Consider the following 19,729-nt stretch of genomic DNA (forward strand, 5'->3'; position numbering starts at 1 on the left):
TTGGGTCTCCCTTGTTTTCTGCTACCTTTAGCTTTTCCTAGCATTATTGTCTTTTCCAGTGACTGTTGTCTTAGAATCATAGAATCATAGAGCTGGAAGGGGCCTTACAGGCCATCTAGTCCAATCCCCAGCTCAATGCAGGATCAACCTAGAGCATCCCTGACAAGTGCTTGTCCAGCCTCTGCTTGAAGTCTGCCAGTGAGGGGAGGGAGCTCACCACCTCCTGAGGCAACTGATTCCACTGTCCAACAACTCTTACTGTAAAAATGTTTTCGTAATATCTAGCCAGTACCTTTCTGCCCACAATTTAAACCCATTATTGCGAGTCCTGTCCTTTTCTAATGTGACCAAAGTACGTCAGCCTCAGTGTAGTCGTTTTAGCTTCTGACTTGATTTGATCTAGAACCCACTGATTTGTGTGTTTTTTTGGGGGGGGCAGTCCATGGTATCCGTAACACTCTCCCCCAACACTCCATTTCAAAGGAATCTACTTTCTTTCTGTCAGCTTTCTTCATTGTCCTTGTACGGGGTGGGGGAGCTGGAAACCAGCCCTGGCCAGCATAAACATCTGGCTGCAGCATAGAATCACTGATGCCCAGGCCATCCTTCGTTGAGCTTCTGCCCCTTGGTCTACGAGCCCAGTAGTCCAGGCCCTCAGGTCTGCTCACTCAGCACAGGCCTTTTTCAAGCCCTCCCCATTCCCATTCATGCCCCATGATTCAGGGAGGTCAGTCTTTTCTCACACCTCCTGCCTTGCTCAGAGGAAGAATGCCTCCTTTGCCTGCAGCGAGAGACTGGGGATTGTCGAGGCAGGCCAAGGAGGGGCTACATATGTGGGGGGTGGGGAGGCACAGAACTAGAACAAGAATAGAATTCATCCCCCCCCCCCGTGTGAGTGGCCCCACAGTTCACACTCCAGTGATCCAGGGAAGAACCTGTGAAGCGCTGATGGTGGCAGCGGGGAAGGCCAGCCTGTGGGCGGGGGGCGGGCAGCTGGCTTCAGGGCTTCTGGGGCCTCTTCCCACCTCTGCCCCCCCACTCACAACTTCCTCTCCCCAGGCTGCAAACGGGAGTGGAGCCTTCAGCGACTATTCCTCCTCAGTGCCCTCCACCCCCAGCATCAGTCAGCGGGAGCTGCGGATCGAGACCATTGCCGCCTCCAATACCCCCACCCCCATCCGCAAGCAGTCCAAGCGCCGCTCCAACATCTTTACAGTAAGTGGAAGGCCCGAGGGTAAAGGGGGGAGTCATTTGGGTCGGCAGGGGCGGGTGAGATGTGCGGTCAGGGCTGTCCCGCAAGGGGGTCTGATTTGGATATGGGACCGGAGGGGCTGCTCACCCAGTGAGCTGGAGACCCCAAAGGGGGGAGAATCCCAGGCACAGTTGAGAGAGAAGATTGAGCTGCAGGAATGCTTTTGAGAAGGGGAGGAGGCGAAGAAAGTGTGACAATGACTTGCTCTGCATGGGAGCGTGGCTCCTCTCTCGTCCCACTCTTCATCTGTGAGTGAATCCTGGATGGGGAGACTCGCTCCTTACCAGGGCCATGCTGGAGGGATCCCCACCATTCCTCTGGGTGTGTCTGTCTGTCTCTCACATACACTCTCCCGTCTCTGTCCCAGTTGCGCTCTGGTTTCCACCTTTTTGATGTCTAGAGACCTGCATGGCCATAATAGCCCCAAAGAGCACAGGATGCGATCTGCAGCGTGTCATAGTGGTTAGACCAGGAGCCAGCCAAGTTCAGATCCCCACTCTACCATGAAACTTAGTGGGTTAGTTTAAGTGACACTGTCTAACCTACCTCACAGGGTTGTTGTGAGGATAAAATAGGGTAAGAGGCTGTGTATGTAGCTCTGAGAGTGGATGGAAATCTAATAATAAATTGAAATTAAATCCAGAGGAGATGTGGAATTCTGGGAATCCAAAGATATATATTTTAAAAAGCTGACATTTTTGGGTGCACAGAAAGATCTGAACACAAGAAGGCTGTTTTTGCCAGATGTTGAAAATTAAGGGGTGGAGTTTGCATGGGACACCTAATATGGGGGGGACAGGAGAACCTCGCCACCCCTCCCCTTCCATGGCCTCTTTCCTCTGCCTCCTGGTTCTACACCCCGCCCTGTACTCACTCGTGTTTTAGAAACGCTGTTCTTCTTCCAGCATCTTGCCACCAAGAGCCCCCTTCCGCCCCCACCACCAGATTCCAGATGGATAGCCAGGTTCGTTGGCAGCAGCCAAATGCAACAGGAGTCCTGTGCCACTTTAAAAACTAGCAATATTTGCCCAAGTATGGTCTTTTGAGCGTCGGTGTTCACTTCCTCAGGTGCATGAAATGTTCCGCCATTGATGGGGCCTCTCTGTGCGGCGTCTCTCCTCCACCTTTCTGTTTGCCACTTTTGGGGGAAAATCTGATGAACTACACACTCTGACTCAGGAAATTTTGCTAGCCTTTGTGATGGCCCTGGAGTCCCATTTTATGCCACTGAGGAAAGACATCTCCCAATAGCCATGTTGCAAAGGACAAGTCATGGCTATAAACCCAGAAATATTTTTTGACGTTGTGCCAGACGGGTGGAGCAGAAGACGGCCAGCAGGCTCGCCTTCAGCTGGAGCAAAGTCGTGGCCGGCCCCCTTGGCTCGCATCTTTCCTCTGCAGCTGCCTTCTGCCAATTGGCCCACCCCTCCTTCCGGATGAGGAACGTCTTCTCTAACTGGCATGTTTTTCCCCAGCCCTTTCTCTTGGTGGTGCTTTTCAAGGCATCAAGGACTGAAGCTGCAGCCTCCAGAATGCACACCCAGCAGAGGCTCTGCCTCTGAGCCGCCCGCCACCCCCCAGTAAAGGCTGCTTCAGAGAATGGGGGTGGGGTGGGGGGAGAAGGAGGGAGGGAGAGCCGGGAGCAGCCAAGGGGCTCAGTGCCGGCCCAGGTGACAGAGCAGGTGGTTTGCAGAGAAGGCATCAGGGGCCCAGAGTCTGGGTGGGGCAGAGAGGTGGGGGCCAGGCCTCACGAGGGGCTCAGCATGGAGTCCCCCAAGGATGCCTCAAATGAACAAATGAACATCCCTCTCCACAAAGCCTTGCAGCACCTAGCCCAAAGGGGGGCCCAGCCTGTAAGCTACCGGGCAGACCTTGAGAGCCTGGGGGTGCAGGGGGCCAAGCCTGGCCAAAGACAAGATGGCTGGGGGCCAGGGGGTGCCTGTGCAATGAGTGTCCCTAGAGGTACTCATGCCCTGGGGGTCTCTGGCCCTCATTCATTCCTTGGATGGGACCTTCAGTGCTCTGGGCAGAGGGACAGTCTTGGCAGTGATCAGGGGCCCTGTTCTCTTTGGCGCATCCTCCCTTCTGCGCTCTTCGTCTGGAAGCTGTTTTTTGTGCTTCACCCGCACACTTCTGACCGACCGCATGCACACATAACGCGCACGGCCCAGCCCCACATTCTTCCTGCAGGCTGTTCCCACTCCTGCTTGCTTCGGTGCCCCACTGCACGCGCCTCCCTCTCCCTTGCTTTGCTTTTGCTGGCTGTCGCTTGTGGGGTTTGCGCCGGCTCTGCTCGCTTGCTTGGCCTGTGGGCCTCTGCTCGGAATGGCTTGCTGTGGGCCTTCCTCAGGCCCCAGTTGGTTCGGGGGTCTCTGTGCTCCTGCTCTTGCTCTCCCTTGTTCTCTGACATGGGGACAGAGTGCCGTCTCCCTCCAGCTGGAGGCCGTGGCCGCAGCAGCTCCTGAAAGCCAACCCCCCCAGGCCTGTGGTGTGAGAAGGAGACCCTTGGCTGCTCGGATAGAGAGAGAACGAGGCTGGGTGTGTCTCAGGAGCCTTGGCTGGGGGCCAGGCCCCCTTGCCCTCGCCCCCTGCATTGTTCTGTCTTTCTGCACCATCCGTTCATTCCCGGAGCCCCCTTCCCCAGACCCCTGCTCATCCCGCCACTCCCTGCTGCTTCTCTTCCTTCCTCCCGCACGGCTGCCGCTCCTCGTTCTCCTCTCCTCCGCACCAGCGAGGGGCAGAAGATACAGGGTGTAGGTGTGCCTGCGGCCAGCAGATGGAGACAGACTCTTGCTTTCTGTTGGCTGCCGTGCCTGCCACCTCCGCTGCCGCCACCACTGCCCGTGCCTCTGCCAGCCTGTTGGTCTCCGCAGCCCTGTTCTCTGTGGGTGTCTCTCTTCGCAGACAGACAGACAGACACACATCCGTATTCCGAGTTTAACCTGCCAAACTCTTTATTCTTTCAATATTTGCAGATATGTGCCACTGTTTCCAACTTTTCATCAACCAAAAGGCCTTTTCAACTCCTTCCAAATTAGAAGATCCAGGTGGTTCCCTGCAGGCCTCTCAGTACCAATTCTCTCACTTTTCATTGCCTCTCCAGGGCCGGATCAGGGACAGGCACTGGGAGTGATCTCAGATTAGCGGCTGCCCTCCCTGCCGCCACATGGGCCCCCCTCCCGGAAACACGCAGGAGCCTTTTTACCCTTCCCCCCCTCTGTAAAGTCTCTGAGAGAGAGAGAGAGCCTGCGCCTGCCCTGTAAGCCGGGACTTTGCTGGGCGTGCCGATTGTCCACGCGTGTGTCGGAGACGGCTCTCCTGGGACGGGAAGGGAAGACCGACCGAGTCGCCGGGAAGTGCCAGGAGACGAAGGGCCCAAGGGACGCTTTGCTGCTGTTAGCGCCCACCCGCCTGCTATCCGCTCTCCAGCTCCCTCCTTCCTCCTGCATGGACTCCTCCTCCTCTTCTTCCTCTTCTTCCTCCTCCTCTGCTTCCTTCTCCTCCTCCTCCAAGCAGAGCAGACTTCTCTGGCTCTTGGAGCCCCGCTTTCTTGTGGGCTCACCGGTGGAGCACAAGAAGGGTGCCTGCGGAGAGTGTGGGTGCTTGCAGCCAGCTCGTGCGAAGGACAAGCAGGAGGGCCTGTGGGACTGATGGACACTTGCCGAGAGCCGCAGGCTGGCCCCGCCCACCATCCTTGTGGTTCTGAATGTGTTGGTTGTGTTCTTCTGTGAATTTCGCAACTTGCTCCACTGTTCCTCCATGGATTGCTTCTCAGCGGACTGTCGAGTTTCAACCTTACTTATTTGTTAAGTTGCTGCTGCTGCCGATGATAATGATGATGACGATGATAAATTGGAGTTCTTGCTCTTTCTCCCCCTCTCCCCCCCCCTCAAGAATCATGTTCTCAATGTAAAGTGGGTGTTTATTGTCGATGCTCTTTTGTAAGGGGCCGGTCATGGCCCGGTGACCTCTGCGACTTTGTATGGTGCCCGTGTGTTCACCAAATAAACAGTTGCATTAGTTGGGCTAGTTCGTTCCTTTCTGGGCTGCGCCGCTGCTGCTGCTGCTGCCGCCGCCACCACCACCGCTTCCATCCATGCTCACGCCATCCCATCCTGCGCCTGTCCATTACCAACATCCCATGGGCCCCAGGGGACTGTGTGGGGACGGGGTCCAGAACAACACATCTCCACTCTGGCCTTCCTTGGGGTGCAGAGCAGGGACTGGGTGGGGCAGAGGGGTGGGTGGTTTCTCTGTGCCCCAGGGACATGGCCCTGCTCCATTGCAGAGGTCCTTCTAACGGATGCTTGTCTCTTATTTTTCCAGTCTCGGAAAGGCACGGACCTGGAGCGGGAGAAGAAAGCCCTGGACTGCAAGGCAGACAGTATCGGCAGCGGCCGGGCCATCCCCATAAAGCAGGTTGGCATCAATAGGCAGAGGGTGGTGGATTGTACCTCCCTAGAGTGGGTGAGGCTGGCCATGCCCGGGGCTGGGAGCAGACCGGGATCTGGAGATGGGTCATGTTGGGCTAGCACCTCACCCTAGCACAAGGAGCATCTCCCTCAGCCCCATTGTGTTTCTCCATGCCAGCGTCACTGTCACCAGCTCTGTGCTCAGTGGACATGTGGGTGTGAGTGGGTGTGAGAGAGTGTGTGGGGGCATTTGCTGTGTTCACTGAGGGGGTCTGTGCTTCCCTCCAGGGGGCTGCTGAGCCCCACAGCAGCTAAGCAGAGAGGACACATTGTCTGCTTTGGTCCTGGCCTCATGAAAGTGGGGGGGGTAGAATGGGAGGGGATAGCAAGGCACACATGTAGTAGAGCCTCTGCCTGGATTGCAGAAGGGCCCAGGTTCAGTCCCTGGCAGCATCTCCAGTTGAAAGGATCAGGCAGCGGGTGATGGGAAAGGCCTCAGCCCCAGACCCTGGAGAGCCGCTGCCAATTTGAGCAGACAAGATTGAGCCCCCTGGACCAATGGTCTGATTAGGAAGAAAGCAGCTTCATGTATCTCATGTGAAGGGTGTTCCTCCTCATCAGTGAAGGGGCCACTCTGCAGGCGCTCAGAGGCACCCTCTCCTCCTGCATGATACCTAGTACCTGCCAGGACTTCCACCTGACCTTGAGAACAGGTCTGCATGGTCAGCCTGGCTCTGCTTCTGCCTTTCCCAAGGCTGTCCCTGCTGGAGCCACCCGGGCCATGGCCAGTCCACAGTCAGCCAGGGCACATGCCCCATCCTGGCAGTGCAAGACTTCTGGGCAGGGAAAAGGGGCCACGTGGGTGTTTCAGCCCAGAGCCACCCACTCGGCTGAGAGGCTGAAAGGGAGAGTAAGCATCGTCTTAAAGGGCCAGGGATGTCCTCATCTTTCCATGCAGGCTGAATTCAGAGGACATGAACTTCAGGAGAAAGCTATCTCCAGATGGCACTTTTGTGTCAGAAATGGGGGGTAATAGACAAGCCACTGGGAGGAGGCTGATTCCTCCTCCTCCCTGTCTCTAGGAAGGTCTCTGCTTGTGGAGTCAGAAGAGTGGGGTAAACAGGCCGGGCTGAACAAGCCCTTCTTGCTGGCAGAAAAGAGAAACCTTCCAGGCCTGCTTCCGAAGGGTCTTGTTTGGGGTGATCTCTTGGGAGTCCTGGCCAGTGATGCTTGGCCTCTGTTTTCTCTCTCTGTCACACGCGCACACACATACCCATTTTGAGGGGTCTGACTGCAGGAAGAGGAAAGGTTTTGCTTCCTTTCTCCCTCCAACCCATCTGGCTGCTTTTCTGCTTCCAGCAGAAGCCTCTTTTTCTGGCCAGGAGAAAGAGACACTCAGAGGAACTGCCACATGCCAGCTGCTCCTCTGTGGCTTCTTTCTCAGGAGCACCTTTGGCCACAGGTTGGCCTGTGGTGGCCCAGAAAGCCTCGTGCATCATTCCAGGGAGAGCTGCGTGGGCCTGGAAAAGCCAAATCCAACAGGCTTCCTGGGGCATCTCCAAGGCAAAGAGGGTCGATTCCCACCTGCACTTGCTTTGCTCCTTCCAGGGCACCTGAAGAGGTGAGCAAGGACTGCCTCTGAAAGCCCCGGCAGGAAGCGGGTGCCTGTTTTGTCTGCTGGAAGGTGCCCCCGGACTCCTAGGGGATTATGCCAAATGGCGGGGGGGGGGGCGCTCTTTCCTGGTGCTTCCAAGTTGCTGGTCAGTAAGGATTCAGAACTACTGTATCTATGCCATTAAAGGTTTTTGTATTTGTATTTGACAGGATTCCTGGCCTGGTTTCTCATCCAGAGTGGGGTGACCAGCTGGGCCTCCATCTCTGAGCCCCACATGAGGGGGAGGTTGCAGAGGGGCTTTTTGCTGTGGATGCATGGGGGGTGTGGGGGTCAGTGTCAAGAGAGGTGCCTGGGAGGGGGAAATGAAGCTTCCTGCCCCAGGACCCTTCTCCTGTTTCTGGCTGGGAGCTGCAGGGAGTCAAGAGCCCCCCCCCCCCGGGCAATAGGGACAAGCTGCCAAGGCTGTCTTCGCAGCCTGCCAGAGGGTTTAGGAGAAAAATTCCCTGGCAGGAGTTAAAGAAGTTTATGCGGGGCATTTTCAGTGGGAAAACAACATAAGAGGAAATAGTTAAAAGCACCCCCCCAAGTAGTGGCCCCGATGGATGGCTGTATCCCGGAAAGGAAAAATGTCCCTGGCTGCAGAATGTCCCGTGTGTAAAAGGGGTCCTGGGAGAAAGGATGGGGGCAGAGAGCCCTTTTTGAGGGGATCCTGGGGGAGTCTGTCGCTTGGGAACCTCCCCCCCCCGCCCCTAGCGCTCCCCCAGTTTTGCTGCCCTAGGAATTGCCAAGAAGGGATCTAAGCCCCACCCCCCACCCCAACCATGCCACGAAAAGCACAGGCACCAACCCCCACGCAAGCTGCCAGCTCCACCTTCCTGGTGCCCCCCCCATTCTCGTCCCCAGGCAGGGCCTCAGAGCCAGGGCCTTGCAGCCAGAAGTGGGGGCTCTTCCTCCTGCCCTAAAAGGGAGCAAACCGGACGGGGGGGGGGCAGCGCCACTGCTATTCTGCAGCCTCCTTGCCAGGAGCAGAGCCCCCCTCCACTGTTTCTTTACCCTCTTTGCAGGCTTGCAGCGTGGCAGGTGCCCATGTGGCCACCACTGACCAGAGGTTCCCGGTGGCGTCTCGGCTCGGGCAGTGCGCTCTCCTTGGGCAGCCGGGCTGGGTGGCTTCTCCTTGGAGGGAGCCGGGATCATGCTGGGAACTTAGATTACATTTAAATTGCCATTTGCATTTTCCAATCAATACACGACTTTACAATTAAGTTTGGTGTTAAAATTCTTAGCGAAAAGTGAGTGGAAGGGAGATTTGTGGAGTAAACGAGTCCTGTGGGGGCCATCTCTGCTTCCTGCTTCATTACCTTGCATATTGCTGCTGCTGCCGCCGCCGCTGCGGCTCTTGCCGCTTATGTGTGTTTGTGTGTGCCTGTGCCACCGCCTCTCTCATCCAATCTCAGTCTTGCAGGCTGGCAGCAGAGGGGGTGAGGGGGTGGGTGGGGGGTTGGGAAGGCGGCAGGAGGCCTGCTTGCCTGGGAAGGGAGGCCTGCCCCATCTCAGCCCCAAGAACCGACGGGGCAGCAGCCGAGGTGATCTGGGGGCCCGGCTGGGCCCCTGTGGCTGGCTCTGTCCCTCCTGGAAGCAAGGAGACAGAGAGCTTTGGCATCTCCGGCCCCCCAGGGCTGGGCCTCTTGACACGCAGGGCATCGAATCGGTGCCCCTGGGCCACCCCCCCTTGCTTGCTCCCCCGCTCGGCACTCCCATGTGGCCCAGCCGGGCCCCTGTTCTCGTGGCCCAAGAGTGTTCAGTGCTCGGGCTTTCCGTGCTGGGCTGAGCCCTGGGAAGAGTTTGGCGTGGGGGGAGGCAAGGCTGCCAACTGACCAGAAGAAAAAGTAGACCGTCTGTTCTTCTGCCTTTAAGAGCTGCCAGATGGCAGGAAGCAGCAGAAAAATTTCCCAGCAGGACACTCAGCCAGCATCCCCTGTCAATTAAGGTGATGTTAAAAGTTGGGGGTGGGTCCGGCGGGGTCTGTCAATACTTCTATCCCTCTATCTTTGTGGGGCCTGTCAGAAGGAGGTGTGGAACTTGAGGGCAGCCCACTTGGAGGGACTGTGTGGGCATGCAGCGGAGAACGGCCCCTCTTTGGGACAGGGCAGGTCGCTGCCAGGCCCAGGGGTCCTTCGGAAGGGCACTGGGCTGAGAACCAGGGGCAAAGCACAGGACTCCCGAGGCTGGCGGTGCAATATCCAAGGGCTGCTGCTGTGTCCTCTCTCTGGTGGGAGGAGGCATAACGGGGGGGGAGGGGGGCAACTGCCCCTTTCATGTGGAGGCTGCTGATCAGCTCAGGGCTGCTCCTCCCAATCGGGCACAGGGAAGCTTGGGGCAACTCCAGGGCTCTGAAGTGTGAATCCTAGCAAGTGTAAAGCCTTCCCTGAGGCAGGACCACAAGGCCGGCCTCTCCCCACTCCGGCCAGCCAGCTCTCTGTCCTGCAGGGGCTGCTTGCCACCCCCAACCCCCCATGTCTGTTGAGGGGGGCTCAAGCTGTGGCCAGTCGGAGTGGGGGTGGGACGGAGAGGAACCCCGGAGGGCCCAGCTGGCCCAGCTCCAAAGTGATCCCAGCTTACGAGTCAAAGCGTTGGTTTCTGCCGGGAGGGGCCACGGGGGCTTTTAGAACCTCGCCTGCCTCAAAGATGGGTTTGCTCTTTGGCTGAGTCTGAGTGCACAGAGCTCTAACTGGTTTGCTTAAAAATGGATTCCTGAACCGTGAACCATTTTCTTTGTTGGTGGCAAGCATGAGTGGTGCACGCACACCTCTCAAGCGTATGCTGTGTGTGAGTCTCGGATCCGGGCATCTGCGCACCAGAAACAGCCACTAGACTGCCCGGCAGCAAGCGCATGGTGAGCAGTAGTGGGTGGGGGGGAGGCGAGGCCGAACTGTTTCTGGCCTGGAACCCTCCTCCTCCTTGGAGTTTGCTGGAGAGTCCCACCCCTTCCTTTCTGGGGGGGCGGAGCTCCACAGCTTCCTGTGCACAGCCACCCCTCCACCCCCTTTCCCCTCTTGGGGGGTGGTCTCTGTCCTTGCTCTTGCTTGTCCTCAGGAGACCTCTGCCTTTCCTGAGCCTTGTTCCTGTTGCAGCCCACCGACCTACCTGGGGCCAGCTTGGCTGGGATGCCAGAGGTTCTGATTTGGAAACAGCCCAGCTGTACCTAGGGGCAAAATGGGGGTGGGGGGCTTTAATTTTCTTCCAAGCCGGGCAGAATAGACTCCTGAAGCAGTAAATCCCCACTTCCCAGGGGTATGCAGGCAAGAAACAGACTGTGGAGTGCCGTCCCACATGTGACCCTGAACATAAGAATTCCTGGCTGGGAATTGAGGGTGGGCTATAAATATGAATAAACAAACAAACAAACAAGAAAGGCCTGCTGGATCAGACCCAGGCCCGTCAAGTCCAGCAGTCTGTTCACACAGTGGCCAACCAGGAAGTCCACAAACGAGATGACTGCAGCAGCATTATCCTGCTTGCGTCCTAAAGCACCTGATATAATAGGCCTGCTCCTCTGATCCTGGAGAGAATAGGTATGCATCATGACTAGTATCCATTTTTACTAGTAGCCATGGATAGCCCTCTCCTCCGTGAACATGTCCACTCCCCTCTTAAAGCCTTCCAAGTTAGCAGCCATCACCACATCCTGGGGCAGGGAGTTCCACAATTTAACTGTAGGTTGTGTGAAGAAATACTTCCTTTTATCTGTTTTGAATCTCTCACCCTCCAGCTTCAGCAGATGAGAGTATTATAAGTATTATGAGAGGGAGAAAAGCTTCTTCCTGCCCACTCTCTCCATACCATACATAATTTTACAGACCTCTGTCATGTCTCCCCTTACTGCATACTAGTCTGTCCTGGGTCCTATAAACGCCAGATGTATGCAGGGGGTTTGTGTTGGAATTTAATCCTCAGCAGCATGGGGACTAATTCACACATGGGAAAAGGGGCTTCAGCCTCCCCCCCCCCTGCTTATTTTCCATGCTGAATCAGCCCCAGGGAACCACTGCTGGTGCCTTTGGGGACACTTACAGGTAGCCTCTACCAGCACGTACAAGGCTCCTCAGCAGAACACCCAGCAGGTTCCTGAGGCTCTGTCCCATTGGGGAGATGGTATAGGGCCCCTCTTCCCATGTGTCGTTCTCCTGATCTGAATCGGGCCCCACCCACTGGAGAATGAGGTTTCAGCAGAGAGTCCTCATAGTGTGTCCGGCTCAATGCGGCCCTGGGTGGATCTTTAGACAGAGCAGTCAAGCCCTCTGTCTCAGGTGGGGGCTGGTGCGAGAGCCGTGGGCAAATTCTGGGTGCACCTTCCCCCGTCCCCTCACTAGCAGCCTGCCATGATTTGGCTCAGATCCAAGCAGATGTGAGTCTTTGGGGACTGAAGGGCATGTTTGAGCCCTGACCTTCTGTGGACCTTGGCACAGAGTGGGGGGGGGGCAGCAGCCAAGAGCCCTTTCTTTCTTTGCTGGGGTGGGAGAATGAAGAAGACCTGAGGTGTCCCTCTGACAGAGAGGAGAGGAGATTGCCGTAGGGTAGAGCTCCCAAGGCAAGGTATGCTGGGTGTGGCACTGGGGTTGGGCAACTCCTGGCCACAAAGAGGCAATTGAGCAAAGTGGTGGGATTTCTCTGACCGCCACCCCTCCCCCCCCCCCCATTTTTCCTGCAGGGAGTTCTCCTGAAACGCAGCGGCAAGTCTCTGAACAAGGAGTGGAAGAAGAAATACGTCACTTTGTGTGACAATGGAGTCCTGACCTATCATCCCAGCCTGCATGTGAGTGCTCTGCGGAGAAGGATCGGGGCCAGGGCTGGCTGGAAGGTGGGAAGCCCTGCTGGCTTTGCTGAGGGGAGGGGCAGGCGGGGGGAGGGCTGCTGCAGCTGCTTGCCGTGTTGTTGGTACGTGGCTGTTGCCCATCCATCTCTGTCGCCTCCCCGCTGGGGCGCTAATGGCTTCTTCTTCTGCCCTCTCTTGAGCACAGTTTGCTGCCAAGGCTAAGAGCCGTGGACACGGGACACTTGTGGCTCCTCTGCCCTAGAGCAGGAGCCCTTCTGGGGGGCAGAGAGGGGTGCAGTGCGGCTGACATCCCGCCGCCCCTGCTCTGCCCTTGGATCCAGCTCTGCTGGGGGTGGGGGTGTCATAGGGCCCGTCAGATCACCTCCCTTTCGCTTTCCCAGCCCTCCGTTCCACATTCCCTTAGTGCCCTTCCTCTTGGCCTGCTCACACCCACGCAGCCCCCAGCCCCGACAGGCCTTCTTCATCTGCAGGGGGTGGTGGGATTGGGAGACACTGGGGTGACGCAGGGCCAGAGCTCCTGGTTTGGGATTTGGCTTGTGGATCTTGCTTGCATGGAGTGCTAGTCCTCAGGAGTCAGGAGAGGAGGGGGAAAGTGAGTGTGGAGCGAGCGCCTCTGGCAGTGCTTTCAAGAGAGGTCCAGTTGTCAGGAAATGGGTGTGTGTGTGTGGGGGGGTCCTTTCCCCAGGTTGCCTTCTCCTGTTCTCTTCTAACCTTTCCAAAATATTCCAGATTAGACAAAAACGAAACGCTGCAGCTATATCCTGCTACTGAGGAAAACGGCGGCGTGAGGGGTGCCTGGGGAGGGGTGTTCCCTTGCGTGCACCTCTGTACTGTTTTGGGCGCTTCTTCTGAATGTTGGGGGGGGTAAGGGATGGGGCTGTCACAGTCCACCCCAAAGTGGCAGCATCAACACAACTTCTCCCCCCACCCCGACACTGCTGCCTCCCTTACGGCCTCCTCCCAGCCCTCCCCCAAACTCTCCTGGGCCCATTGCTTCCCCTTCCCAATGCTGGTCCTGTGCCTCCTCTCCCGCCCCACCCCACCCACAGGCACATGGGAGCAGGGGCCTGCGGTGTGCCCCTCCCTGCCTGCCTCCCTCTCTGCCAGGCGGGCTAGGCGGAGGCGGTGCACAGGCCCCTCCCACCCTGCAGCCATTGAAGCCATTCACACAATCACCTTCTGTTAATTCTATCTGCAACATCAATTAAATTGTTTGTAGAAGCTAATTGAATGTGGCTTAATCACACATCTTAATAGCTTTCCACGCTTTGAACTCGTTGTTAATTCCAGTAATAAAATGAAATGAGAGAAACTGGCTGGGTAATTAGCGAGGAGGCTTGGGAAGAAATTGCAGTTTTATGGCAGGCAATAAATGCAGCATGTTGGTGACCGACCAGGCTCTCTCCGGCAGGCGGGCAAGCCGGCTAGGGCCCCGCCCCAGTTCTGCTGAGCGAGGGGAAATCCTCCGCCTGCCAGCCCCCTCTGGAGACGGGCCAGGGCCTCAGGGGAGCCCTCCTCCTCCTCCATTGGGGCCAGAGGACGGAGGCTGGCAGCACCCTGAGCTTGGCCCCATAGCCAACCCCCCTCCCCAGTTCCCCATGTGGGGCTGTCCCTCCCCTTGCCAGGCAGGGGCTGCTGATGCTCTTCTGCAGCCTCCTTGTGAACTGGAGCAGACACACGAGGCCGCAACACCGTCCCCCCTAGACGGAGGGGGCTCTGGGCTGCAGCTCCTGCCTCCCCTTTGCCCTCTGCTGGAGAAAAGGCGGTGCAGTGGGGCAGCCCCCTGGGGCAGCAGTAGGGAAAGACCCCCGGCCCACACACTCCCAGTGGCCTCAGCCCTGCACTGCTCAGCACGGCCAGAGGCAGAGGCAGGGAGGGGGTGCCTGAACATTTGGTGGGGGAGGGGGTGTCGAGTTATCTGGGCCATTCCTGGGGCCCCTGGCCAGGGTCCAGCACACAGCTGTCTGAGGCTTTAGTCCCTGTCCTGTTGAACAGCGGTCTGATCCTGTTCTCCCATGCCCCTGGGTGGTATTCCAGGGGCATGCGGACTGAATGCCCCCCCCCCCCCCGCGCAAGGGCAAAAGTCACTTCTGTTGCAGAAGCAGTCTGGAAAGCAGCTGGCTGGCCCCCCCCTCCCGCAAATCTTCTGAAGGGCACAAGAAAGAGCCGAGGCTCTCCTGGCTGGCTGGAGGGGCAGGCATGTAGGGGGAGAGGGCTCCCCTCTGCCTAGAGGCTGCCCGAACTGAGGCGGGCCTGTCTTCTGCCCTTTCCAGGACTACATGCAGAATGTCCACGGGAAGGAGATCGACCTGCTGAGGACCACCGTCAAGGTGCCTGGCAAGAGGCTTCCTCGGGCCACCACCGCCAGTGCCCCCAGCGCCAGCCCCAAAGCCAACGGCCTGCCAAAGGAGCGCAGCAGCGGGCAGTTTCCAGGAGGTTCCAGTAAGACCAGTCTCTGTTTGCTCTTTTCTCTGGAGAAGGGGCTGCTAGGTCCTGGAGGCGGTGGGGGGGGGTTGGCTTGGAAAGTCCCAGCAGGCAGCTCGGGGCCCACAGCCTGCCCTGTTTTGCGCCTGTCCTGGTTTGTGTCTTCTGCAGCAGCTCTTCACTGCTTTCAGAGTGGGGGCTTGGCTGGGGCTTAGTGCTGCTTTCCCGAAAGGCCCAGCTGAGAGCCGGTCCACTTCCTGCAGCACCGGCCAGGGGCCAGCCCACCTCCTGTCTGTTTGGGCCGTCACGTGCCTGTCCTCAGACTCCTGGTGGGACAGCCGTTGCGTTGCCTAACTTGGAGCACTTGACTCTGCTGCTGAAATGTTCCTCTAATGGAATGTAGATGGAATGGTAGAGAGAAGGGAGAAGATGAGCAACGTGTGCTGGCTCTATTAACGGTTTTCAGTGTCTAATTAAATGCAAATAACTAGCATTAAAGCCCCATTACAGCAGAGCATCCAAGCCCTCCAAAGTTGGGAAGTTTGCAGAGTGGGGGCTTTGTTTCTCATGCAGACGGAGCCAGTGCCTGCAGGGGGGGGGGGCAGATTCCCAGGAAAGATGCCGGCTTTGGCCCTTTTGCCTCCTGGGAGTGTGCCTCAGTTTTTCCCGTGGGGTGATGCGGGCCTTCTTCTGCTCTGAGAAAATTCTGGAGTGCCCGAAGGCAGCTGCCTTCTGGGCTCTGGGCCTATGTCTGAGTTTGGGGGCATCCAATTCTGCCTTTGGGGGTCTTCTGGCCGAGACTCCTTCTCTCCCCACCTTTCTCGTACCCTGCTTATCCTTGCTCGCCCCCTTTTAAGACCATTAGAGCCACCTCAGTGGCCCCCCGCAGGGCTGTAGATCAACACCAAGCGTTGCCAGGTGCCCTACAGACCATCGCCAAGGGACTGGCAGAGTATCTGAAGCCGCAGAGTTTCTGGCAGAGCATCCTGAAGAGAGGGTGCTGCGCTGGCGCCTGCCCCAAGGGCCCTGGGGATGCCTGTCTGTCTTTTGACTGTGGGTGTCTGCCCCCTTCCTCTGCTCGGCCTGGAGGTCTGCTTGCGACCTGGGAAAAAGTCGTTTGGGACCCCGGCAGGGCACATGTCCTCCTCCGGGAGCCGCTGCTGAGTGTGCAGAAGGGGTGGCAACTCGGCCCGGCTGGCTGGCTCTTTTGCTTGATTATTCCCCGCAGAGTGCTTGTTGCTGCCAGGCACTCTGCCCTCCACCCTGGCCGTGTGCGTGCCCTCTCCCCGCGCCACAGGGGCAGAGAGTGCCATTGGCTCCCCCCAGCCCGGTTGCTTTGCCTGCTGTGATCATGTCACGTTGGGCTCCGTCGATGTTAACATCTCATTATCTTTGTTACTGTAATTACATTATCCGCGGCTTTATGCAGAATTATTCTCCAAGGACTAATTGATGGATCCATGTTTAATTCATTAATCATTAGCATCAAATTCGACAATTACAGTGCACACTGATTGTGGAATTTCAAATGTAATGAGGGAAGAATTAACAAAGAAAAGGGAGAGCTCTTTCACTGGGGCTCTGCCGCTCGCTACGGGGGCGATGACATTGAGACAAGCGGAAGACTGGTGCTGGGGGTGGGGGGCAGGGCGGCCTGGGCTCGGGGCAGCCCTGACCTTTGCATTTTCTCTTCTGTGGGGCAGGAGGATGTGGGCCCCCTCCCAAGCCACTCCAGGACCCACACCGACCACCGTGGCTGGTCACAGGTCTGCAAGGCTGAAGGGCCAATCCACCTATGACAGGGCTAGCTCTTCTCCCTGCCTGGCAGTGCCAGGGTGACGCCTCTGTTAGGTTGCTGCAGTCTTGGGAGGGGTGTGAAGAAAATCAGGATCCACCTCCAAAGAACAAATACCTTAGAGGAGCCCCAGGCTTGCCTGCCTTCCTGCCTGCCTGCCACCAAGAGCTCCCTTCAAGGCGGAGGGAGGCCAGCTGGTGCCAGAAGATGCCCTGTGAGGGCTGGAAACTCTTGCTGGGGAGGCCTGTCTGACGATTAGCAATTCTTTCTCTGGCAATTTCAAGATTGTTATTCTCCCTCTCCCCACTATTCATCCCCCCCCCCACGGCTCCCTAAACCACCACACGGGAGCTGCCTCAGGACTGCGGGAGTTTGACTGCCAGTGGAACAGGAGCCTTTGCATTCATTTCAGCTGTTTATCAGTTTATGTCACTTGCTGCGGAAGGTGGGCAGCAAGAAGAGTCTGAGGCACATGGCCCCAAGGCCTGGCTCCCCCGCCCTGCCAGCATCATGCTTGACAGACCCAACACCCCAGCCTAATAGCGAGCCCCTTGGAAAGTAGCTCCATCTTCTCTGGGAAGTGCGGCTTTGCCATCTTCTTTGGGAAGTGCATGCAATATCTTGCAGGAAATGTCCATCAGCGGTTTTATGCTGGGCAGAGAGGCCAGACTTTGAGAAAGATTAAGTGGGTATCAAGTGGGCCTCTCAAACAAGCCTGCGGGTGGCCACTTCCACATCCCTGGCTGGTCCGTCAGAAAGCTCAAAGTGGTCGTCCTGAAACACACCTGTAAGGGGGTGGAACTGACAAATATTAGAAAATGTGTCTTTCTCCATCAAGGACTAAACAAGGATCGCAGACTTCTCCAAGCTGAGCAGGACTTTGCTTGGTGTTCCCTGACCTTTCCAGGCCCAGCCCACCTTGAGGAGTGCAAAAGCTTGTCCTCTTTCTGCAAAAAAATGAGGCTTCCTCAATGGGCTTGGTCCAAAGCACCTGTCTTGGTCAGTAAGACAGAGGGAGGCAGGGGTGATGCCAGGCACAGCTGACATTCTGGTTGGGTCTGAAATCTCAGGAGCGGTGCAGCCATGCCAGCGGATCCAGCAGCCCGACACTAGGAGGCGTTTCCTTCCTTATTCAGAAAGAGAAGATCTTCTGTAAAAGGCAGTTTTCCAGATCCCCCATCTTGAAGTTGTACGTCTCTTTGTTGGGGGGAGGGAGACGTTGTGCTGTGTGGCTTGGCCCTGTGCCCCTCCCTGCCAGGCATCTTCATGGGGCCCTTCCACCTTCTTTGGGGCATTCCTAGGGTCTGCCCTCCCCAAGCCTGCTGGCCCAGCCACCTTTTTATTGCCTTTGTGTCCGGCTTTCCCCACAGAACACCAAGTACCTCCCGTCAGATTTCCACCAATACAGGGCAGGCCCAGACTGGCTGCTCCCATTGGGGAGCAGGCAGAGAGGGGAGGGGGGGCTTTGTACTTCGCCGTCCATTGCTTTAAGGGGCAGGGGCCGTGGCTTAGTGGCACAGTTTCTGCTTTGGGTCCTGGGTCCAATCCCCAGCAGCATTTCCAGTTGTGTGTGTGTAAAGTTGCAACCAACTAATGGCAACCCCAGCAAGGGGCTTTCAAGGCAGGGGAGAAGCAGAGGTGGTTTGTCATTTCCTTCTTCTGCAGAGTCTTCCTAGGTGGTCTCCCAAGTACCAACCCAGCTTAGCTTCTGAGATATGACGAGATTGGGCTGCCCCACGCCGCCTTCCCTTCCCACCTTCAATTAGGTGATGCACAAGACCTCAAGCTGCTGCCGCCAGCCAGAGGAGACAAAACCGTCATGGGCGGAAGTAGCCTTCATCTGCTGGTGGGCTGACCTGGGCTAGATTCCCAGCTGGCTCCATTTGCAGAAGCCTCCAGAAGCCAGCTGTGGTCAGACTCAAGCCTCACAGGAAAGGCCAGTGGCTGTGCACTTCCACCCCAAGGTTGCAGGACGGGCTGGCCATGTCGACGAGCTGGCCGGCTGGGATGCTGGGCTCTGACTTGTGGTGCCGGCTACAAGGCATAGGGTGACTAAAAGAATGAAAACAGAACTGCCGACTCACAATAATACAAAATGCTTCAAAGCTCAACCCAAACAACTACCCATAACCTCAATGACAACAAACTCATTACTCCAACAAAATGTAAGATGAAGATTTCAGTGGGACATGGTGTGTCCTCTACAGCTGGCACAGGTGGTAACAGAAGAGCAGGTCTAAGCTTAGAAAACTAATTCTGTTATTTTAGGCAGCCTTCCTGTGGGCATTAAAGCCTGTGGCTGCAAGCTAAAGAGTTCTGGATCCCAGCCACTTCCTTTATATTGAAAGTGTCAGCTGCTCACGTGTCCAAAGACTGGTGACTGTTCCACATCAGAGGTCCCCGACCTTTTTGAGCCTCACAGCACCTTTGGAATTCTGACACAACGTGATGGGCGCAGCCGCAAAATGGCTGCTGCAGGAGGCGGAGCCACCCACCCAATGGCTGCTGCAGGAGGCGGAGCCAGCCACCCAATGGCTGTTGCAGGAGGCGGAGCCAGCCACAAAATGGCTGCCACAGCTCACCTTCCGTCACACAGTGAAGATCCTTGTGCTGTGGTGGCAGCTGCTGCCAAAGTCCATGTTTTTAAATATCTGCACAGCCAATCAAATTTCCGATGACCAATCAGAAGCCTCACTGGAGAAAAGCCCCACCTGGCCTGCCCACTTTCTAAAACCACTTGGCAGGTGCCTTGGCGCCCATGGGCACCACATTGGGGACCCCTGATCTACACTGTCCTGAGCGTGGAAGAGAGCCCTTCAACCAGAGCACTGGCACTGTGCTAACCTCGTCCCTGAGGAACCAGCCCTAGGCCTCTGGGGCGTCTGAAGAGGGGCTCTCCATCCTCCACTCATCATCCGCCTCAGTTTGACCTCAGCAGGGAGAGTCTTTTGCACAAAGGTCAGAAAAGGGAAATTCAGGATGGCCTCCACTGCATTTATGTTACAGAGTCCTGCAGGGATCCATCTTGTCCTCCGTGCTGTTCAACAGCTACATGAAGCCACTGGCTGAGATTGCAGAATACGCCCAGCTCTGTTTCTCCTTATCGGCAGAGCCAGGTGGGCCTGTGGAAGTTCTGGGCAGGAAGTTCTGGAGAAGGTGATGGGATGGGTGAGGGCCAATAAACTGAAGGACAGTCCAGGCAAGACTGAGGTGGCGTTGGCCAGTGGAGAAGCCACTCGGATGCTGTGGAATTCAGCCTGCCGTGGAGGGGATTGCCCCCCCTAAAGAGCAGGCTGTAGCCTGGGGATGCTGCTGGATTCTGGCCTGTGGTTGGAGACCCAGGTCTCCAGCGCCTGTGACCAACTGTTGCTGATACACCAGCTATGACCCTTCCATG

At 57.0% G+C, this 19,729-nt stretch overlaps 1 protein-coding gene across 2 annotated transcripts in view; it reads left to right on the top strand.

Annotated features, from left to right (window-relative positions):
* AGAP3 (ArfGAP with GTPase domain, ankyrin repeat and PH domain 3) overlaps positions 1 to 19,729 on the top strand; it is a 95,604-nt gene that overhangs the window by 56,640 nt on the left and 19,235 nt on the right. Inside the window, exons 8-11 of one of the 2 annotated variants that reach the window (XM_056857783.1) lie at positions 1,060 to 1,215; positions 5,579 to 5,671; positions 11,988 to 12,092; positions 14,387 to 14,555. In XM_056857783.1, the coding sequence (XP_056713761.1) occupies positions 1,060 to 1,215; positions 5,579 to 5,671; positions 11,988 to 12,092; positions 14,387 to 14,555 (523 nt within the window). Of the gene's footprint in view, positions 1 to 1,059; positions 1,216 to 4,227; positions 4,492 to 5,578; positions 5,672 to 11,987; positions 12,093 to 14,386; positions 14,556 to 19,729 lie in introns of those variants that run through there. The other variant, XM_056857782.1, reaches the window with a different exon arrangement.

Source organism: Euleptes europaea, chromosome 11, assembly GCF_029931775.1.
Source record: "Euleptes europaea isolate rEulEur1 chromosome 11, rEulEur1.hap1, whole genome shotgun sequence".
In the NCBI taxonomy this organism is placed as follows: Eukaryota; Metazoa; Chordata; class Lepidosauria; order Squamata; family Sphaerodactylidae; genus Euleptes; species Euleptes europaea.